At 40.0% G+C, this 23,255-nt stretch overlaps 3 protein-coding genes and 2 non-coding genes across 5 annotated transcripts; 1 reads left to right on the forward strand and 4 right to left on the reverse strand.

Moving 5' to 3' along the window:
• Positions 1 to 4,323: 4,323 nt before the first annotated feature.
• LOC117398208 (histone H2A-like) lies at positions 4,324 to 4,787 on the reverse strand. The gene has a single exon (XM_033997193.3). The coding sequence runs from the start codon at positions 4,761 to 4,763 to the stop codon at positions 4,380 to 4,382; it is 384 nt and encodes a 127-aa protein (XP_033853084.2). The 5' UTR covers positions 4,764 to 4,787; the 3' UTR covers positions 4,324 to 4,379.
• A 3,857-nt stretch (positions 4,788 to 8,644) lies between these two features.
• Positions 8,645 to 13,652, forward strand: LOC117398192 (zinc finger protein 83-like). The gene is made up of 2 exons (XM_034912919.2): positions 8,645 to 9,395; positions 12,372 to 13,652. The coding sequence occupies exons 1-2, from the start codon at positions 8,978 to 8,980 to the stop codon at positions 13,130 to 13,132; spliced, it is 1,179 nt and encodes a 392-aa protein (XP_034768810.2). The 5' UTR covers positions 8,645 to 8,977; the 3' UTR covers positions 13,133 to 13,652.
• A 212-nt stretch (positions 13,653 to 13,864) lies between these two features.
• LOC117398194 (zinc finger protein 79-like) lies at positions 13,865 to 22,028 on the reverse strand. Its single transcript, XM_033997174.3, has 2 exons — positions 19,150 to 22,028; positions 13,865 to 17,963 (listed from the first exon to the last, which is right to left on the reverse strand). Exons 1-2 carry the CDS (start codon positions 19,565 to 19,567, stop codon positions 17,071 to 17,073), a joined length of 1,311 nt encoding a protein of 436 aa, XP_033853065.3. The 5' UTR covers positions 19,568 to 22,028; the 3' UTR covers positions 13,865 to 17,070.
• trnay-gua (transfer RNA tyrosine (anticodon GUA)) lies at positions 20,857 to 20,944 on the reverse strand. Its single transcript is given in 2 exon segments — positions 20,857 to 20,892; positions 20,908 to 20,944. It is a non-coding gene; the product is annotated as a tRNA-Tyr (tRNA).
• trnas-aga (transfer RNA serine (anticodon AGA)) lies at positions 21,530 to 21,611 on the reverse strand. The gene has a single exon. It is a non-coding gene; the product is annotated as a tRNA-Ser (tRNA).
• Positions 22,029 to 23,255: the final 1,227 nt, after the last annotated feature.

Genomic DNA, 23,255 nt, shown 5'->3' on the forward strand with positions numbered 1-23,255 from the left:
TCTTTCACATAGCCAGTATTTATTAGCAGGTTTGACTCTCCCTCAAAGTGTTAAAATCTCCCGTTCAGTTCTCAAACGTTGAGTTTCCTCTCTTATCTTTTCTGTCCATCATGTGATCTCAGCGCTCAGCTCTTATTGGCTGACTCAGTGTCTTCACTGATCTGATACCTGCTGCTCAAGATCTCAATCAAACTGTTTCCATCATGAACTTTTACTGACAGGAAAACAAAATGCAACATGCACAATATTAGAGATGAAGGAGATGACACTCAGGCTTCTATTAAAATTGTGTTTATTAACAGCGCAGCCAAAACTTGCACTACAGAAGCACTGAAGTAACTACTGTTACTGCGCTTCTACTGTGAACACTGTAAACACAATAAGTATACTTGCTACAGTATAACTGAAGTGACATTTTAACCTGGGAGACCACAGTGAGAAAGAATGAGGACTGGCATTTTGTGCAAGGGGATTGCAGCTGAAAAACAGAAACTGCAGACAGAAAATCGCCACCCTTTCACAGTGTCTGAGAATGAGAACACACTGCCTGAGTTATACCACTGATGCTGAGTGTGTGTGTATGCGTATACAAGCAAGTCTAATTATAAAGCGAGAAGTTTTAAGCTAAAGTATAAATTCTACAAATGGCAAAGCCAGTCTAATGTAATTATTTCTTCTTATCAGTCATTATTTGATATAGTCTTAATGCTTTAGTTTAGATTACTAACATGTTAACATATATATATATATATATATATATATATATATATATATATATATATATATATATATATATATATATATATATAGCAAATATGTTTTTATTGTGAAATAGTAGGTAATGGTAAATAAATAAATAAAAATACACTAGGCCTGCCTATTACACAACCAACCTCAATTTTCTCATAAACATAAACACCTGCCTTAGCAATGTCAATTGGGACTGATTCACCTGCCTTAGCACTGTCAATAGGGACTGATTAACCTGCCTTAGCACTGTCAATAGGTACAGCACAGTACAGTAAAGCACAGTTAACACAATGAACCAGTCCTTTCTCAAATCTTATTGCTTTAGTATTTCGAGAGAGAGAGAGAGAGAGAGAGAGAGAGAGAAGTAGTGACCCAGAGTGTACTGTAACAGATTAATTAATCTTTATGAAGCAACCAGGTACAGCAATGAAGAAAAACAAATTAAATTCTCTACATTATTATTATTAATTTCTTTGCTGACGCCCTTATCCAGGGCGACTTACAATTGTTACAAGATATCACATTATTTTTACATACAATTACCCATTTATACTGTTGGGTTTTTACTGGAGCAATCTAGGTAAAGTACCTTGCTCGAGGGTACAGCAGCAGTGTCCCCCACTGGGGATTGAACCCACGCCCCTCCGGTCAAGAGTCCAGAGCCCTAACCACTACTCCACACTGCTGCCCTACATGCCAGTGACGATTGATTTGCTTCTTACTACAATGGACACCAACAGAGATATACAGTACTTGAATAACCTCTATTAGGTATTAAAATACTCATTAAATAAATAAAAAAATATAACTAAACTAAACGTCACTCTGTAATATAGTAGAATAGGTTGATTCCCCAAAGTAACCCCTCAGTTTTAACTATAGTATATCAAATGCACTCTATGCAGTACAGATAAGTGGGATACTCACACACTAGCAGGACGAGACGAATCCAGAGCGACTTCATTTTGGGGAGAGAAAGAAGAAACTAGAAAACTGTTGTGTGGCACATGACAGGGCTGAAGGAACCGGAAACTGATTTCTATGTAGAATTTTAATCCTGACCACATCTACAAGATGAGATAAACCAGCCCTGTCTCTGCAGACCAATAAGCCTGACTTCTATTATATGTAAACTTACCGAAACTATAATAAGATCCAAAATGGAAAATGATCTGTATGGTAACAGTATCCTGGGAGACAGTCAGCATGGTTTTAGAAAAATGACATTGTGTCTAACTAACCTGCTTGATTTTTTTTGAGGATGCAACATCGACAATAGATAATTGCAAAGCATACGACATGGTTTATTTAGATTTCCAGTAAGCTTTTGCCAAAGTCCCACCTAAAAGATTCATTCTCATACTTAATACAGTAGGGATTCAAGGAAATGCATGCACATGGATTAGGGAGTGGTTAACATGTAGAAAACAGAAAGTACTGATTAGAGGAGAAACCTCAGAATGGGGCGAGGTAACCAGTGGTGAACCACAGGGATCAGTATTAGGTCCTCTGTTCTTCCTAATCTACATTAATGATTTAGATTCTGGTATAGTAAGCAAACTTGTTAAATTTGCAGACAACACAAAAATAGGAGGAGTGGCAAACACTGTTGCAGCAGCAAAGGTCATTCAAAATGATCTAGACAGCATTCAGAACTGGGCAGACACATGGCAAATGACATTTAATAGAGAAAAGTGTAAGGTACTGCACGCAGGCAATAAAAATGTGCATTATAAATATCATATGGGAGATATTGAAATTGAAGAAGGAATCTATGAAAAACCTAGGAGTTTATGTTGACTCAGAAAAGTCTTCATCTAGACAATGTGGGGAAGCTATAAAAAAGGCCAACAAGATGCTCGGATATATTGTGAAAGGTGTTGAATTTAAATCAAGGGAATTAATGTTAAAACTTTACAAGGCATTATCTAGAATATTGTGTTCATTTCTGGTCACCTCGTTACAAAAAGGATATTGCTGCTCTGGAAAGAGTGCAAAGAAGAGTGACCAGAATTATCCCGGGTTTAAAAGGCATGTCGTATGCAGACAGGCTAAAAAATTGGATCTATTCAGTCTTGAAAAAAGAAGACTACGTGGCATAGCACCGATACCGCTGTACAAAAGAGCCGGCTCCTTTGCAAGGAGCGTATATCGGGCTTATGTCTCTGTGTGTGATTACGTCACCTAACAGCCCTACTGCTGCCTTCCCCCGTGCACGCTACAATATATATATATATATATATATATATATATATATATATATATATATATATATAAAAAAACACATCACGTGTAAAGTAGTTGGTTTCATGTTACTGGATAAGCACTTTGAGAGAAGGGAGTGGCTCTTAAAAGAGCCTTTGTGTTTCACGGTATTTTCTTCAAAGGTTTTGCAGTTTAAGCGCGTTCCCCTCGGATGCGGCGGGCCAGCTGGATGTCTTTGGGCATGATGGTGACTCTCTTGGCGTGAATGGCACACAGGTTGGTGTCCTCAAACAGCCCGACCAGGTAAGCCTCGCTAGCCTCCTGCAGCGCCATCACAGCAGAGCTCTGGAAGCGCAGATCAGTCTTGAAATCCTGAGCGATTTCTCTGACGAGTCGCTGGAAGGGCAGCTTGCGGATCAGCAGCTCGGTGGATTTCTGATAGCGGCGGATCTCCCTCAGAGCCACAGTCCCGGGTCTGTAACGATGAGGTTTCTTCACGCCGCCGGTAGCGGGAGCGCTCTTTCGGGCAGCCTTGGTAGCGAGCTGCTTCCTGGGCGCCTTTCCACCGGTGGACTTTCGAGCGGTCTGCTTGGTTCTTGCCATCTTCAACACAGTACGTAAAATGATGTACAATGACAAGAACCCGTATCCTGGAGAATATATAGAGGTACTGAGCTGCTCTGATAGGATATGAGACCTTAGGGCGGGTTTATGTTCCTCATTGGTTATATCCCAGATTCTCAATGACTGATTGGATCATTTGAATTTGGCGCGCATTCTATTGAAACGGTCACTCTGCCCGCCCGGTTTGCGCTCCTTCTCATAGGTTCTGATTTTGTGCTTTGTCATTCACTCACAATAATCTCTTCTATTGAAAGAAAGCTGTCTAAGAAAATAGCATATTGATTCATATTTATAAAGAACCCGTAACTCGCTTCTCATCTTGTGTTTAACAATCCAGTATCATATAACCTAATAAGGTCTTACAATTTTTAAAAATACTTTGTATATTTGCAATGAAACGAGAAACATTGTGTTTACAGAAAAAGCGTCAGAAAACAAAATATTCCTTTTCATGGGAAAGAGAAAAAAACAATGAAGATTACATTGAAATCAGTAAATAATTAAAACATAAAAAACAGCAGTACTTTTAAAAGAGGGACTGTGGACAGCATTATGAGCTCGAGCAGTTGTCTCAGTCGAGTTGTCTATCGGCTGCGGTTATGGGTGCTTTGGGTTTGTGATATTGCGAAATATATTCACAGGAAGCATTCAGTGTTTCAATTTGAACCAATAGGGTATTTCAGACACAATGAAACAGTTTAGTATTAGATATGAACAGATTCGATACTCTTACTGAAAAAGTGGGTGGCTCTTAAAAGAGCCTTTGGAGTTTTACGTGTTAAAAGCGACTTCCGAGTGATTTACTTCTTGGCTGGCTTCTCGGTTTTCTTGGGCAGCAGCACGGCCTGGATGTTGGGCAGCACTCCGCCCTGAGCGATGGTGACGCCTCCCATCAGCTTGTTGAGCTCCTCGTCGTTGCGGACAGCGAGCTGCAGGTGACGCGGGATGATTCTGGTTTTCTTGTTGTCCCGGGCGGCGTTCCCGGCCAGTTCCAGGATTTCAGCAGTCAGGTACTCGAGCACAGCAGCCAGATAGACCGGGGCTCCAGCGCCGACACGCTGGGCATAGTTTCCCTTCCGCAGCAGCCTATGAACGCGCCCGACTGGGAACTGCAGTCCTGCCCTGGAGGAGCGAGTCTTTGCCTTAGCTCGGGTCTTACCGCCGGTCTTTCCTCGTCCAGACATCCTCACTGTAATTCAAAAATTCAAAATGTAAATAAGTCTTTGCGTGCTTCCATTTTTTATACACGTTCGCTTAATTTCGATTGGACAAAACAGAACAATGGGCATTAGCATATTATAAACGTCATGGTTTGCATCCGTCTCTGATTGGCTGAAACATATCACTCCTGCTCGCCATTCTTCTATATCCCTCCCCAAGCAGCTGTTTCAGCTCTTTGTTCTTCTTGTCGCTTATTTTCTTACTTTTAAATCCAGAATAGATAGAAAGTCGTGTTGGATTTTTCTCAGAATTCATTGTCTTTGCTTTACAGTCTTCTATAGTTACACGCCTGTGCATTCGACTGTCTGAAAACAAACAGGACTGTTTACACAACCTAAGAGAGCTGTAACAGCAATAACAATTACCAACGTGATTTTTTTATTGCAGATATTATTATTATTATTATTTATTTCTTAGCAGACGCCCTTATCCAGGGCGACTTACAATTGTTACACGATATCACATTATTTTTACGTACAATTCCCCATTTATACAGTTGGGTTTTTACTGGAGCAATCTAGGTAAAGTACCTTGCTCAAGGGTACAGCAGCAGTGTCCCCCCATCTGGGATTGAACCCACGACCCTACGGTCAAGAGTCCAGAGCCCTAACCACTACTCCACACTGCTGCCCTATTTGCAAAAAATAGACATTTCATTTTGTAAAATGTGGTTAACAATGACAACTTTGAGAATACATAACATTAAACATATTAACAATACACATCAATAATAGTTACTGGGACAAATAGTCATTGGAATAGGCATTCCCACCCGCATGTTGTGCGGTTATTTTCTTCTTGAAAACCTGTTAAAAACGTTGTTTATTTTATAAATGAATAAAGAACATATAGCTTCAAACGTCTCCTCAGCTCTGCACTTCCGAATGCTGTGCCAATATATCTGTGCTGGCTGTGTGTGTCAGCGTATTTCTGCGCATGCGCCATAATTTGCCAATGTTGTCGTTTTCTTTGAGAGACATTGGGCAAAAGTGAAATTTACTGTAGAAGTGTGATGCATTTTTTGACATAGCAAAAAATTTGACACGGGTCCATTGGCGGTCCCCAACTTCGGGTGAACGTGCAAGTACAAAAGGTTTAAGGTCAGTCACAGGAAATAGTTTACATTACAAACATGATTTAAATCAATTAAAACTCTTAATACAAATATATCCCCGGGGTTTGAGTAGAGCAAAGTAGCCAAGACTGAAAATGTATGGTGCCGAGTGAAACTATTATTATTATAATTGGTTTATTTAGCAGACGCCTTTATCCAAGGCGACTTACAGAGACTAGGGTCCCATTGTAGTCATTGTAAAGATGTAGCTGACACAGGCCGAAAGGAACGTTTGGCTGTCAAGGCAACAGTGCCTCTAGTGAAATGTCTTTGCGACAGTGCTGAAAGGGCTCATTTTGTTCTGTGTTTTTTAAATAATGAAACTATTTTAAGCTATCATTTACAAACTGATGTTTAAAAAAAAAACCCGGGTGACAAGGGGGGGTACTGACGACTACACTAACGAGAAAGAGCCGAACAGTGATACAAGCCCTGTTAATGAGTTACGCTGAAGCTAAATGTTTATTTCACTGCCCTCAAGATTTCTAACCTAGAGATTGATGCCCTTTTAAAAAGCCATAAACTAGCTGTTACATGCTAGAAACATTTTAATTATGTTCAAATTGCTAAATGTACATTAAGAATATAATTATAGTACAGCTCACGCGTAAAGTATTCAAGTTCCTTAATTACTGGATAATAAGCACTTTGAGAGAAGGGAGTGGCTCTTAAAAGAGCCTTTGTGTTTCACGGTATTTTCTTCAAAGGTTTTGCAGTTTAAGCGCGTTCCCCTCGGATGCGGCGGGCCAGCTGGATGTCTTTGGGCATGATGGTGACTCTCTTGGCGTGAATGGCACACAGGTTGGTGTCCTCAAACAGCCCGACCAGGTAAGCCTCGCTAGCCTCCTGCAGCGCCATCACAGCGGAGCTATGGAAGCGCAGATCTTATATCTGCCGAGTGAAACCAGGTGAACATTTTTTTGCAGTTTATAACAGAGGTTGTACGTATACATTACAAATACAAAGATCATATGCATACAACCTACAGAAACAAACACACTGTGCACAATAACTGCAAAAAAACAAAAAAGTGCACACAGAAACCAAAAATAATCCCCAAACAAAAAAGCTGTATTGCTTTTTTTCCTTCGCTGTATTGTAATAACTTATTATTATTATTATTATTATTATTATTATTATTATTATTATTATTATTATTATTATTATTATTATTATTTTATGTTTTCCCATGCAAACCATTTAAAATGTTTGAAAGCTGACAAAAACATAAAGGTACTTGCATATATTCACAGTGAATACACTTTAAAAAATCAAACAGGCAGCCTCACCAAACCAGCGAGAACACAGTATCACATTTTAAGCAATTACTAAATACAATGAAAGTCAGTCAGTTACTTACCATTGACTAGTTAGTATCCTCTTGTCTCCGCTCCACCTTACACAGGATAAAGTGCCAGGGCTTGCAGTTATATGTATTATAAAGTGAAAAACATGAAAAAGCACCTTGATCACCTTTTGGAAAGGTAGGTTGCTCTTAAGAACATACGAAAGTTTACAAACGAGAGGCCATTCAACCCATCTTGCTCATTTGGTTGTTAGTAGCTTATTGATCCCAGAATCTCATCAAGCAGATTCTTGAAGGATCCCAGGGTGACTGCTTCAACAATATTACTGGGGAGTTGGTTCCAGACCATCACAATTATCTGTGGAAAAAAGTGCCTCTTAATGCCCCTTTATCTAATCTCAATTTGTGACCCCTGGTCCTTTTTTTTTTTCAGGTCAAAAAAGTCCCCTGGGTCGACATTGTCTATACCTTTTAGGATTTTAAATGCTTGAATCAGATCACCGCTTAGTCTTCTTTGTTCAAGACTGAATAGATTCAATTATTTTAGCCTGTCTGCATACGACATGCCTTTGAAACCCGGGATAATTCTGGTTGCTCTTCTTTGCACTCTTTCTAGAGCAGCAATATCCTTTTTGTAATGAGGTGACCAGAATTGAACACAATATTCTAGGCGAGGTCTTACTAATGCATTGTAAAGTTTTAACATTACTTCCCTTGATTTAAATTCAACACTTCTCACAATATATCCGAGCATCTTGTTGGCCTTTTTTATAGCTTCTCCACATTGTCTAGATGAAGACATTTCTGAATCAACATAAACTCCTAGATCTTTTTAATAGACCCCTTCTTCAGTTTCAGTATCTCCCATATGATAGTCATGACACTCCAGCAAATCGCACGTATCTCTTCAAACAACAGCAATTTCAAGTTATTTGTCAGCATTCAGCCAGCTGTCTTAATCCTGTTCACTCGAGCCCTTCTACTAAACTAAACTCTTAAAAGTGTGTGCAGATTTGTTTTGACCCGCGCCAACTGCCTCGCAAGCTGTCAATCAAACGTGGCTTGCACATGATTGGTTGTGTGAGAGGAAAATCCCACCCAAATATTGCATCACAATTACTACTTTGATTTCATTGGCTAAAGCCTACAGCATTTAAAAAAAAAATAGCCAGTTTTATCTTAACTTAAACACCTGCCTCAGGGGTGCATAATTGACGTTTATTATTATTATTATTATTATTATTATTATTATTATTATTATTATTATTATTATTATTATTATTATTATTTTTAAATATAAATGTACTTAAACTTGGCATTCACAAAGGCGCAGATTTGGCACACTGTGCACGCAAAGGGACGCAAGTAAACAGAATATATTTGGTTGTGTATCTTGGTATATTTGCCTCTATATTAGACTCATGGCGGATATCGGTAGGTGGCGCTAGCTCGGAAACAGACACATGTGTGGCAATCTGAGGGCAACAACGCGGAAGTCCGTGTCTGCGGGAATAAACAACACACCAGGAGCGAAAGAGAAGCGGATTTTTTTTACCCACATTTTGTGGTTACTGAACAGCTCGTTTGTATGATTATTTTTTAAAACGTTCGTTCTGTGACCCCGGTGTCTGCTTTCAGCATCTCCACTGACCTGATTTTAAAAAAAGTGAACATTATAGACAGTACTGAAAAGAGTAAGACACAGGGCCACGTTTTCCAGTTAGACAAGACAACGAGCTTCAAGAAGAAAAACGAGAATGAGACCCGTCTGTGAAATGAGAGAGATGGATCTCTGCGCATCCTCCGCGTCTCTCCTGGAAGAAGAACTCGCCTCTGCTATCGAGCCTGCAGTGAAAGCGGCTGTGCTGAGCGTCATGTCTGCGATCACAAGGTTCGTGGACAGTAAATGTGCAGTTTTCCACCTGAGACTGGACGAAAGAGACAAAGATTTCGAAAGCGTGAGATTGCGATTGGAAATCGCGGAGAGCGAGTTGAAAGCCGTAAGAGAACGAGAATGCACGAACACTGCCGATAAGAACTTCACACACTCTCTCACAAACACCGATGAACAATACTGCGGGATTGACGTTGATTTCCTTCATCTACCCGAGTTGGAGCAGCAAGTGCACCGTTTGGACCACTCGAGGACATCGGAATGGAGACGCGCAGTGGAAGGTAAGCATATTTATTATAGCCGCGTTGCTATATTAAAGCAGTGTGGAGTAGTGGTTAGGGCTCTGGACTCTTATGTAAAAATAATTGTTAGTAGCTTATTGATCCCAGAATCTCATCAAGCAGCTTCTTGAAGGATTTACTTTTTAAATGTATGTGTGTATGTGTGTGTGTGTGTGTGTATATATATATATATATATATATATATATATATATATATATGTCTGGATATTATATATAAATATCACTACACACAATAAAATGGTTCTAGTGAAAAGTAAACCACATTTGTTTAAAAGTGTTTAACATAAACATAGATTCAAATGTGTATTTGGTGAATCATTTCTGTATATCAATTATATTAACCTAGTTGGCTGTTTCATTAAATACATAGTTACTTATTAATTTACATAAATACATTATAGATCAGTGATCATTGGAATAAACTGCCAGATATTGTCCATTCTGAAAATTCATGATCCTAATTAAATGTATTGACGACTGTAAGCCAGAAGGGGCGCTGCTACACGCTGACGCAGCGGCGTCAGTGTGAGGAGGCTTGCTTTGTGCCTTTATATATATATATATATATAATTTACTTCTCCAGCTCTACTGGTGCTATTGGGGGATAGCGTGTTGCTTTGTCTTTTCCACGAAGTTTTAGTTTTGTAATTACTGCTTCAAATATGTTGTTAGAAGACTGATATTTTGTTGAACTTAGTTCTTACTTACAGATATTACATTGTGGCAAACATGACATATCGGTACTGTACGTTTAACAGAGAGCCACTTGCGTATAAAAGCTGAACAATTAGCTCGTTGAGGAGGCTTGCTGGAGGTCACTACGGGTGCTGTATGGAGGTTGGCGGTTCCTGTTTGCTATGCAGTCCTGGATGGAAGGCATTGTGTGATGTCATCAGGAAGTTTGGAGCTGAGGGCTGTGACTGATGGCGTGTTCGAACGAAACAATTTTGAAAAGGAAAAAGTTTTCTATATTATCAGCGGCTGCATGAGGAAAACGTTGACTAAACTACTTGCCAAGTATTTGGAACAAACTACGTGCCGGAGGCCAGATGAACAAACAAGGTTAACTAACCTGTTTGTTCCAGCGGAACAGGTCGTACAGTTTTGAAATTGGGGAGTTTGGTTTTAGGTCATTGAAAGGATTCCCGCATCGTTGTTTCGATTGCTAAAGGGGAATTGACATTTTTGTGACTGGTTCAATATCCAATTCAGTCGCTGTAAGGAAGAGAAAATAATTCGAATATAACTGACTTGCAGCATATTAAATGAACATTACTCTGTCTATCAGAACTGCTATAGAATTACCGCCAATCCTTGTGTGTTATTACAGACTCGTGTGTTATTTTCCGTACTTTATTATTTTTCTTCTATTTATTTATTTTGTTTTGACCAGAAAATAATTATAAATATTGCTTTATAGTATACTGTTTTTTTTTGTTTCTGTATTTTATTTTAGTAAATTGTTAATTAACTTTTGCTTTGTTGATTAATTGTTGGGTATGTATATTGCGTTGTGTGTGTGTTTGCTGAGACTATTGAAACCCGGCTTGCAGTTTAATAGTGTAAATTGGCTCGTGAGGGTATATTCCCGCAACCACTGGCGTTGATTACTAAAGAGGTGTCTTTGGTAACACGATGGTAAAGTTAGTTTGTCTCTTGGAAGGACCGTATTTAAAGCAGGTTTCCAATAGGGATGAAAAGCTTTTCATTGTTGTGTACTGTTTGTTACTACCATAGCAATTAACTGTTATTTTTATGTTTGGTTAATTAATATTTTGTTCCGTACATGTTTTGTTTCTTTGTTCTGTAAAACTTGTTTTTTTATTTGGTTTATAATTTGGTTTCATTATTTTGGGGTAAATGGACTTAAAGCTGGAGCCATCTAAATATATATATATATATATATATATATATATATATATATATTACCTCATAAGCAACTTGTTTGATCATTCAATTAATTACTAGTCCCCTTTTTCTCTGGTTGATATAGGACTTGAATAGGATAATGGGTTTTCTGGTCTTCTGGTCCTGGTAATGTGGTTAAGTTAAATAATTTGATAGGACATTTATTACTATCTGGCACCCCAGAGCTTGACGCCGTTACAACATGTTATAGAATTAGGACCAAAGTATAGTTAAGTGTTGAATTTAAATCAAGGGAAGTAATGTTAAAACTTTACAATGCATTAGTAAGACCTCACCTAGAATATTGTGTTCAGTTGTGGTCACCTCACTAGAAAAAGGATATTGCTGCTCTAGAAAGACTGCAAAGAAGAGCAACCAGAATTATTCTGGGTTTAAAAGGCACGTCGTATGCAGACAGGCTAAAATAATTGAATCTATTCAGTCTTGAACAAAGAAGACTATGTGACAATCTGATTCAAGCATTCAGAATCCTAAAAGGTATAGACAATGTCGACCCAGGGGACTTCTTTGACCTGAAAAAAGAAACAAGGACCAGGGGTTACAAATGGAGACTAGAAAAAGGGCCATTCAGAACAGAAAATAGGAGGCACTTTTTTACACAAAGAATTGTGAGGGTCTGGAACCAACTCCCCAGTAATGTTGTTGAAGCTGACACCCTGGGATCCTTCAAGAAGCTGCTTGATGAGATTCTGGGATCAATAAGCTACTAAGAACCAAACGAGCAAGATGGGCCGAATGGTCTCCTCTCGATTTGTAAACGTTCTTATGTTCTAAAGGTCTGTTGCAGGCTGTGTGGGATTAATGTTGGCTGATAGAATGCAGTTAACCAATCAGAGGACAGGATTTTTCTAAGTAGATTTATAATGTGTATTATTGTTTTATGAGTAACATACAGTTCACGATCCACCAGAACACATTGAAGGTACCACTCCTTACATGTAATGACAAGCTACTGAATGTGCAGTCTAGAACAAATGCAGTTTATGATGCAGACTTTACAGTCTTTCACTCTTCTCTTTGACACAGGTCCTGCAGAGAGAAATGCTCTCCCTCATGCTGAGGAAGGGTCGAAGGCAGAATCAGTTCCCATTCAAGAGGAGCTCTTTGACCAGGAATGGTGCAGGAGTCCAAAGCAGGCTACAGAGCTGACATCTATTGAAGGGGAGGAGGAGAAACCTGGACTAGACCCTGTCCACATTAAAGAGGAGTCACCTGAACTGGATCCTGTCCACGTTAATGAAGAGATCCCTGGAATTGAGTCGGTCATCATTAAAGAGGAGGTTCTTGAACTTGAATCTGACCCCATTGAAGAGGGGGGTTCTGACCACTTTGAAAGACAGCAGCAAATTTACGCTGGACAGAAACTGCATTGCTGCACAGAATGTGGGAGGAGTTTCACACAGTTACACCATCTTAAAACACACCAGCGCATTCACACAGGAGAGAAACCGTATCGCTGCACTGAATGTGGGAAGAGTTTCACTCAATTACAGCATCTTAAAACACACTTGCGGGTGCACACAGGAGAGAAACCCTATTCCTGTACTCAATGTGGCAAGAGATTCACACAGCGAAAAACCCTTAAAACACACCTCCGAATCCACACAGGAGAGAAACCCTTTTCCTGTCCTCAATGTGGGAAGTGTTTCATACAACAGCATTCCCTTAAAACACACCAGCGAATCCACACAGGAGAGAAACCTTACTGTTGTGGTCAATGCGGCAAGAGTTTCACACAGTTACACCACCTTAAAACACACCGGCGAACTCACACAGGCGAGAAATAGGATCTTTTTAAAAAACAGCTTGTTTTAAAATGCTCAAAGGCTATTTTAAGATTGATCTGTATAAAACTGTTATAAAAGAAGTCCTTTAAGATATAGAATAGTTTATGTATTTCTTATTCTTAATTAAAACAACAACGAAAAGATGCAGAGACCTGACAAAGTGAGATGAGAATTCAGCATTGCAACAGACACTACAACTGGAAAATAACACTCAAGGTGTCTAAGGAGAAACAGTGGAACTGGAACTGGAAGTCAAGGCTGTGTTTAATGTACTGAGCTCCAGCAGAGTCCTTGTACACAGCAGTGCTGTGGGGAAATCAAACCCTGCTGCTCAGAGGGGAATGATTATCAGCGACACAGGAAACTCAAATGGATTCACACTGCGTAGAGAACCGGACTGAACCATTGCATGAGAGACTTTAATACATGTAAAAAAAATCACTTCTGTTAGCTAGAAAAACTTTGACAAACGTGTGAAAGATTTGATTAAATCACAAGGCCTTTGAGTTTCTCTTTTTCAGCAGCCCCCAGCTCCCCTTTCTTTGTAGATTTCCGCCCATCCAGCTGTTCCCTTTGTTACAGATTGCGAAGTTACTTCACGTTGGTGCTGGACTGCTTCTATAAGGAAACACGAGTAACCCAGATGAAACAGATTTCTATTTATTGCCTGAATTCCTGGAAGGAGGTTTAAGGTCCATATCTCACATAGAAAATCATTTTTTGGCTTTGGAGTTATATTTAGTTTACTTTCACAATAAGGAAGAAATTAAATCTCCATGATCAATTTTATGGCACTGAGAGACGGAAAACTATCAATAATTCCAGAAAATACCGACAACTCACTGATGATGGACGAAGTTAGCGTGATGTCATAAGGGGACACATACCAGGAATAGAGAGAGATATACATGGCTTCAGTCTGCGATGGAGATCGTTAGGAATTTCACCGATGTTTTGAGTAGTCTGTATTACAATAAGGACAGCGGGAGTGTGGTTTGTAATTAAATAAATTGTGGGGAGGTTTTATTAAGCCAGCAATGTGAAAGCTGTGCTCGTGTTTATTTATTTTTGGGTAGTTTTGGGCCACAGAGTTTAATTGCTAACTGTATATTGTATAATAATAATAATAATAATATCTGATGTCTGAAAAAACAAATGCAACACTTTCAGAGAACTGACTGCATAGTCTATTAGTATTGAGCACTAGTGCACAGGGTAAGAAAAAAAAAATCTGTGGTAATCATTTTTATGAAGTTTCTTCTAGATGCAGCTATTTAAAAATGTATTTTTGATATACAAGTAAACGGTACAAAATTGTTTTGAGGCTGGTTACTAAATGGTGGATGTCAGGGGAAAATGACTCAATGGTCACTTACTTGATGAACAGCACACAATACAAAAGTAATTCATAATTCAAATGAAATGATTGAAATGCATTTCTGCAGCTCCCTGGCCATGCAAGTGGCAGATCGCCATTTTTAATATGCCCAATACCCATTCAAGAATGAACTCCCTTTGCAGATTCGGATGAGTGTATTTACCCTCCATTAGATCCACAAAATCACTTTGTGGCTTGGAACTTGGTTTCAGGAGGCTAGGTTTCAGGCCCCTGTTCCTGTCCCACTCCTCAAAGACAAGTAAAGAGCTTTATATTGTGTTATTTGTAATACACATGATTGTGCTGTATATCACTGACATGATGTGGACTTGCATGCTCCTCTCCTTGCTCTTGTCTGTTGTCTCAGTGTTTGTGTCAGACTCCTTTTCCTTTAGCACATGTAGACTGCATGTTGTTTCCCTGAGCAAAAACAATAAACTGAGACACTTTTAACTAATTAATCACTTGTGTTTATTTGAATTAAATACTATTCCATTCTTTCACAATTAAGTGCAGTATAATAGCCATGTCTGACTCCTCGGGTCCAGTATCAATGAGCTAACAGGAACGTAGTAACGGGATGATCCCATGGTTAGTACGAAGGGCGGTGCTAAATTAGAACACAAGTTAATACCAATTGCAACGAAGGAGCAGTGGTTCTCAACCCTGGTGTTGGGGACCCCTGGTGTCTGCTGGGTTTCATTCCAGCTGACCTCTCAACTACTTTGTTCAATGAAGGGTTTAGTTCAGTAACTGAGAGCTCAGCTGGCATGAAAAGCAGCAGACAGCGTGGGTCCCCAGCACCAGGGCTGAGAACCACTGCTCTAGAGGATACTAAAAGACATTACTAAGTTAGTCCAGCAATTTCTGTAGACTGAAGACTTGTGGGATCGTCCTAACTGGAATAAATATGAAAAAACCCAAAATGTATTGCCAACAAAACCAGTTTCATCCTTATTCAACTTACTGAACTTAATCTACGTAGGCCTATTTTATATATAAAAAAATAATTAGAAGAAATAATTCCAGTACGACTTTCCAGTGTCTTTCAGCCTCTTCCACAGATTCTTTCAATTTGCTGCTGTACCTGGCTGCCTCTTAGAGGAGGCAGCATTAAATCTGCTTGCAGTGTGTTCCATGCAGTTGTGAATTGCTGTGGAATCCTCTCATGCATCCTCCACAGTTTCAATAAAGTCTTTTATACACTCTATGAAATGTAGTTTCTGCTCCATTGTACGGATTTTGCACATGACTACTGGCCATGATTGTCTTTGTATGGATGAAGCTTTTATAGGCTGAACCTGAAACATGTCATTAGCATTTCTGATTCAATTTGCACCTTTTAGAGTCTGCAATACACTTTTGGTCCTATAAACACATGCATCTGTGTTGTGCATGAATTAAATAATGAGTAATAATAAAAGCTGTGTTGAGCCTCTGCCACAGCCTCATCCATTTTGGAAGCGTTTTAAGAAAATTAGACTATGTGAATTTGGTTTAGGAAAATATTCTAATGCAATTCAGCCTCAGTATTTACTTTCAAGCTTAAATACATTTCCATACATAATTAAGTTTTTTTTTGCTGAACCCTGAGCTCTGTACTAAAGCTGCAGATCAGCTAGTCCCCAGCTTTGTTCCCTATCTTTTTTCACTGCACTTGGTACTAAGTTAGTACACAGCTGGGGACGATGCTGAGATAGTACCACATTAGCTAGAACACAACTTAATAGACAGCTCCATACTGAATCTACAGGTTTGTTGCAATTGACCCCATGAGATCTGACAGACTTGTAGCAAAAGCACAGGTAACTCTCAAACCAAAATGCTAAACAAAGTTAACTGCTGCACATCATATTTTAAAAAGCGAAACAGACCAACACATCCTGTCATAAACAGTGAATCCTTACACAGTACATCACTGGCCAGAGGTTTTACATCCCATAGAATGTCAGGGTTGAGACATCATTTAAAAGAATATATACATATATATATTTGGCCATATCTGTATATTCCAGCGATTACTCGCCATTAATAAATAAAAGATGAACAAAGAAACACTCGCTCTAGCAGCCCATTTCCCTTATGGCCTGTACACAGCGGGTGTGGTCCGTCACTTATTATTATTATTTGTTTATTTAGCAGACGCCTTTATCCAAGGTGACTCACAGAGACTAGGGTGTGTGAACTATGCATCAGCTGCAGAGTCACTTACAACTACGTCTCACCCGAAAGACGGAGCACAAGGAGGTTAAGTGACTTGCTCAGGGTCACACAATGAGTCAGTGGCTGAGGTGGGATTTGAACCGGGGACCTCCTGGTTACAAGCCCTTTTCTTTAACCACTGGACCACACAGCTGCCACTGAGCAGCTCAGAGTGACAATGGTTCTGCTCACTCGCATCGCTGGTGGACTCTGCTGCTCAGGGGCAGCGGGACTGAGTGTGGGCTATGTCATGTGTGACTCACTTACTGTACTTAATGCACCATCCGATATGAAGCTGTCACTTAAAACAGCCTTGTGAGTTTTTAAACCGAGCTCAGAGGGGTTTATTTTTGCAATCCTATTTCTTTCCTGAGTGAGTGCGCTGGTGTAATTTAAGGTGCTGAAACTGTTTGAAACTCTTGCCGCATTGACCACAGTGGTACGGGTTCTCTCCAGTATGAATTCGCAGGTGTGTTTTAAGGTGCTGTAGCTGCGTGAAGCTCTTGCCACACTGAGTACAGGAATAGGGCTTCTCTCCTGTGTGAATGCGCTGGTGTGTTGTGAGGTGGTGTATATGTTTGAAGCTCTTCTCACATTCAGTGCAGCGGTACGGTCTTTCTCCTGTGTGGATGCGCTGGTGTCTTTTCAGCTCCTCTTTTGTAATGAAACTCTTGACACAGTCACTGCATTGATACAGTTTGTCTCCGGTATGAATTCGCAAGTGTTTCGTCAGGTTACTTAACTTAGAAAAAGTCACTCCACATTCCGTGCACAGAAACGGCTTCTCTCCTGTGTGAGTACGCAGGTGTAATGACAGGTTACTTAACATAGTGTAACTCTTCCCACATTCTGAACAAAAGTACAGATTTTTTCCTGTGTGAATGCACTGGTGGCTTGTCAGCTCTCCAAACGTACTGAAACTCCTTCCACATTCAGAGCAGTGATGCGGTTTCTGTCCAGCATGAATCTGCTGCCGTCTTTCAAAGTGGTCAGAACCCCCCTCTTCAATGGGGTCAGACTCAAGTTCAAGAACCTCCTCTTTAATGATGACCGGTTCAATTCCAGGGATCTCTTCATTAACGTGAACAGGATCCAGTCCAGGTTTCTCCTCCTCCCCTTCAATAGATGTCAGCTCTGGAGCCTGCTCTGGACTCCTGCACCATTCCTGGTCAAAGAGCTCCTCCTGAATGGGAACTGATTCTGCCTTCGACCCTTCCTCAGCATGAGGGAGAGCATTTCTCTCTGCAGGACCTGTGTCAAAGAGAAGAGTGAAAGACTGTAAAGTCTGCATCATAAACTGCGTTCGTTCTAGACTGCACATTCAGTAACTTGTCATTATATGTGAGCAGTGCTACCCTCAGTGTGTGGTGGATCCTGAGATGTCTTTTGCTGATATCACCCAGTAACTAAACAAACAGTCTTCCAACTGGCCAACATGGGACAAGAGCACACGTTCAGATTAGCAGAGGAAAAACAGCTGGAAAATGTTGTACAATAAAATCAAATCAAAAAAAGGATTTTGTCTGTGCAGAATTTGATGCAGAATAGCCACCTAAATGACAGTCACTATATTGTAAGCACACACACTCTTTATCAGATGCAAAGCGCTGTCAGCTTTTCATGCAGCCATGTCAGCCTCTTGAGAAACAGCAATTCCCAAAGCAGAAGACCTCAGGCAACAAAGATGGGTTATTTAGGAGGGAATGGCTTACACGGTTTTCTTGGTTTCTTTATTCAGCAGTTGATGACGGAGCCGAGTGTAAATACTGCATGCGTTGTGGTAGAAAAACTGCCAAGAAACCTGACAGGTTTACAAAAGTCCTTTAAAAATCTGGAGAACTGAAAGATCATCAAGAACAACCAGAAGACCACAAAGCTGCAGCAACATGTGGCAATGATTTCATATCTGTGATGCAACAAACTAAAGCACCGGTTTCACACTTAGTGTAACATAAATGTACTTGAAATGTGTTGAAAACATTGTGTGTATCTTGAAGAATTTCGTGAACCAGTCAAGCTACAAGACTCGATCCAACCCTGAAAATGTGTCTATTTCAATGAAAATAATAGTTATTTCATTTCTCTTGCCTATACCTCACTAGATTTGCACCTTTACACTTTTACAACTAGTTTCAGAAAATGAGGAGCAAATTTAGCTCTGTAGCAAAAATGCTTTTACTACAGTAGCTAGATTGATCTCACAATTGGCAGGTTTATAAACGGTTAAATTAAGAATCCGAGTCGGAGTAATATCTATCAATTACAACTTAAACGAGGGACTATAAAAAGAAGAAACCGAAAAGGGGGGGCTCTGGTGTCGGGGTCCCTGGAGCTTACCCCCTGCTGTAAGAAACCCCTAAAGACTGATGCCAGTAGTTTACCACCAAATAAGCAACGCGGCCATATTACAGCAACCAACTATATTAAATATGCTTACCCTCCACTGCGCGTCTCCATTCCGCTGTCCTCGAGTGGTCCAAACGGTGCACTTGCTGCTCCAACTCGGGTAGATGAAGGAAATCAACGTCAATCCCGCAGTATTGTTCATCGGTGTTTGTGAGAGAGTGTGTGAAGTTGTTATCGGCAGTGTTCGTGCATTCTCGTTCTCTTACTGTTTTCAACTCGCTCTCCGCGATTTCCAATCGCAATCTCACGCTTTCGAAATCTTTGTCTCTTTCGTCCAGTCTCAGGTGGAAAACTGCACATTTACTGTCCACGAACTTTGCTAACGCAGACATGACGCTCAGCACAGCCGCTTTCACTGCAGGCTCGATAGCAGAGGCGAGTTCTTCTTCCAGGAGAGACGCGGAGGATGCACAGAGATCCATCTCTCTCATTTCACAGATGGATTTCATTCTCTTCTATTAATACAAACACAGCGGCTTCTCCTCTGCTCTGGTGCAGACTGTGTTAACAGGAAAACTCTCACACAGTAATCTTTACAGAAATATCAGCAGTTTTGTTTTAAACACACCGTTTTTAGCTGTACTGTACTTATGTGTTTCAGCAGTAAACACGGTACGCGGACAATTTCCACCGTTTTATCGTTACAATGTTTCTTCTCTTCTCAAACACACACACAGTCTACTTCCTTCTTCCTCTAGATCATGTAGGATTGTATCCGCCTGTGTGTGTTACGCGCATGCGCCTTCCCTCCCAACACCTTTAGAGGTATCAATTGAAAACTCATCTTTCTGTACCGGCATTTTAATTATGAAATTAGGACTTTCTAATTTACACACCATAATTGGATAGCACACATTATATTATTGCGTATTGGAACTAAATTTTAACGAAATATTGTATTGTTTTTATCAATAACTATCATTGTTATACATAGTAGTTTATTGTTGTTTATAACATACGACCTTTTTAAAAATATCTTGGAAAATTGTATCAGTATTAAAAAAATACCCTGATCTAAACATAGTATAAGAGAACGAGCCCTTTTCAGCACAAGAGAAGGCAGTTCACTGGAGGGACTGTTGCCTTGACAGCCAAACGAACCCCGAGAAAGATAAGAAACTGTCTCCCTGTGTCAGCCATCTTGGCTCAAATTGCTGGACAATTTAGATCAATTTCACTCTCCCTTGAGCCACAATGGCGTGTGTTTGTTTCTGTTTTTCATTTTAGTGAAATGGATTTTAAAGTCAATATGAAATGTTTATTTTACTTTTTTTCTTCCATAACTATTATACACTCAGTGGTGTTCATTCTAAAAACAATACAAGAAACGTAGTAAGTAATGACACCCGTTTCTCTCACGGTTCTGAATGTTGGTCCGGGACTCAAGAAGCATTAAATGTATACAAAAAAAATATGAAAATACATATAATGATAATCAGTTTAATAACAGAAACGAAGGAATCATGTGGTGTAGTTTTTTTTAAGGCGTTTCGCGTTGTTTTTGATGCCCAGTCCGGTCAGTTTAGTTGTGTTCCGTCTTATCCCACTCCCGTTTCACAAACCCTGATTTGTACTAATGGTGGCCCGCCTGCCTTCTTTAGATACGCTGTAGATCAGCGATCATCGTGTTCTGTGAAACCCGATGCTAATATTGTCTCGGAAAAGGGCATCACGTATTTCCAGAAAAGATACTGTGTTAAAACAACAAGCTGATAAAAAAAAAAAAAAAAAACTTCTGTCCTTCGAGCCGGATTTGAACCAGCGACCTAAGGATGCCCATGCTTCACCACTACAGTCCTCCGCTCTACCAACTGAGCTATCGAAGGCAGGTCTGTCTCACAGCGCGGGCAGACTGTCTGAATCAGTGGAGCCCTCAGCAGAGCGTGTTATACTCATTAGAGACACACGGGGGCGCAGCTTGACTGATTCAATGCATGGAAATCATAAACGAAAAACATGTACTCAGCTATATCACAAACTACAGAGGATATTTTGTACCATAATAATAATAATAATAATAATAATAATAATAATAATAATAATAATAATAATAATTTAATAAATATGAACATTTCGCACAGTTTTGTCGGACAGAACCTATCGCCCAAAATGCTGGACAGGGACCCCCTAAAAAACGACGTATTAATTTATGAATAAATGATATATTCGAGGAATGTATGTTGTTTACATTTTAATCACGTTTTGATTTAAACGGGTTTTCAAAGTGAAGCATGAAAGACAAACAAATAATCAAAATAGTGGTTTGGACTTTTACTGTGTGTTTTAACTCGAGTCGGTTCAGTAACATGAATTGTGTCCACATTTAAAAAAATAATACTCGTAGAGAATATCCATGGTTTAAGTGAGATTATACAATAGCAAGGAATAAAAAGGTAAATCAAAATAATTCACGTTGTCGGCAGGATTCGAACCTGCGCGGGGAGACCCCAATGGATTTCTAGTCCATCGCCTTAACCACTCGGCCACGACAACCAGCTGCAAAACCTCCCGCTTCTGAGCAATACATTCCTCTACTAACAACTGCAGAGCGCAAAACATTCACTGCCATCTGTAATACATCACCCTAGTTGAATAATTTACCTCTTTACCTCCAAGCGAGACTATGCGCTCCTACATGCGCAGTTCAGGATGCGCATCGGATTGGAAGAGAAGCCGGTGTCGGGTGGACCTGCTTCAGCACTTTGTACACGTAGATGGCGTTGCTCTCCTTCCTGCGCTTTCTTCCTCCACGGCTTCTTAACAACGGCTTTCTTGGAGCGGATAGGGAAGCTCTGGTGCCCCGGCATTTTGTTTTCCTTTCTCTGGAGCTTGAGGGGCGGATGATATTTTTTGAACTGGCTTTTTTTTCCACATAAGTATTTGGTTTAATCTTGGCGCAATTTCATAAAGAAAAAGTAGAAAAGAACCATGTATTTTAATTTAAAATTATGAAGCTATATAAATTCTACTACAAAACACTAAATAACTAACATCTATAAAAGACTCCTTCAATTAAACTGAATTTATAAAACTAATGGCTCACTTGTATAGTTTGATCTGTTTATTTTTAAATCAGTTTTCAGTGCGTATATTTTTGTATTAAAATAGTAACTGTATGAAATCGGGGACATCTTCCGGTTACTGAAACATGTTTTCATTCATAATTAAAGAAATGGAGATAATTAAATAACACGCATCTACTGTGTAAGTTTTTAATAAATCTTGCTATTCCAGCGCAACATGGAATATGTAGACATTTTATCTCTTTAAAGGAAATTGTGGGCGGCTCTGAAGAGCCTTTGTGTTCAAATGTAGCCGATGAAAATCCTTAACCTCCGAATCCGTACAGAGTGCGACCCTGGCGCTTCAGAGTGTACACCACATCCAGAGAAGCGTGGTGCCGTGCTGTGCAGTGCAAGGACGTGCTCTTTATAAATCGCCGGTCCGCGGCTCACTCCTCCTCTGCAACACAAAACACACGTAATCCAAAATCATAAAAACAATACAGGCTCCGGCCGTTTGCATTTCATTCTCGGCGCAAGGGGAGGTTTTGACATAGCTGCTTCCCCTTTGTACCCAGCAAACTCCTCCCTGCAGCCAACGCGTCGCCATGATTTCTCCAATAGAGGGCTGCCCCGCAGCTGACTGCAATGGAATCGTCCTGAGTACTTGCAGCTACGCGCCCCTCCTAATATGGTCACCTTCCGGTTTCCACCTACCACCGAGGTGGCAGATCTAGGAGGCAGCTTACCTTCCCCCTTACACAGCGCCCTTTCTAATCGGGAGGGAGATTTACAGCATCTCTCTCTATCACAGGTTCTAACTAGGGCATTGTATAATCTTAGTATAACCTCTCTACACTTGTATTCCCCGCCTTTTGCAAAATAGCCTAACATTCCAGTACCATTGAGACTCACCTGAGCATGGAGACCTCAGTCTGAATTATAGAACAGTCATTTTGTGAAGCTCTTGTTTTAATAAAACATGTCCATACAGATATGAAAAATGTTGGCCCATAGCTTTGTCGGTAAGAGCTCATTAGCAGCCTCTGTGTTGGCAGAATATGTGATACATAAAAACAACGAAACTAATGAATAATTAACTCAGGCCAGCCTTCCCCTTAAGCAAGGGCTGAAA

This window comes from Acipenser ruthenus, chromosome 54, assembly GCF_902713425.1.
Source record: "Acipenser ruthenus chromosome 54, fAciRut3.2 maternal haplotype, whole genome shotgun sequence".
In the NCBI taxonomy this organism is placed as follows: domain Eukaryota; kingdom Metazoa; phylum Chordata; class Actinopteri; order Acipenseriformes; family Acipenseridae; genus Acipenser; species Acipenser ruthenus.

Coding starts and splice junctions, on each gene's coding strand:
- LOC117398208 (XM_033997193.3), bottom strand. CDS start 4,763: ATGTCTGGACGAGGAAAGACCGGCGGTAAGACCCGAGCTAAGGCAAAG.
- LOC117398192 (XM_034912919.2), top strand. CDS start 8,978: ATGAGACCCGTCTGTGAAATGAGAGAGATGGATCTCTGCGCATCCTCC. Junction 9,396..12,371: donor ATGGAGACGCGCAGTGGAAG/GTAAGCATATTT, acceptor TCTTTGACACAG/GTCCTGCAGAGAGAAATGCT.
- LOC117398194 (XM_033997174.3), bottom strand. CDS start 19,567: ATGAAATCCATCTGTGAAATGAGAGAGATGGATCTCTGTGCATCCTCC. Junction 17,964..19,149: donor ATGGAGACGCGCAGTGGAGG/GTAAGCATATTT, acceptor TCTTTGACACAG/GTCCTGCAGAGAGAAATGCT.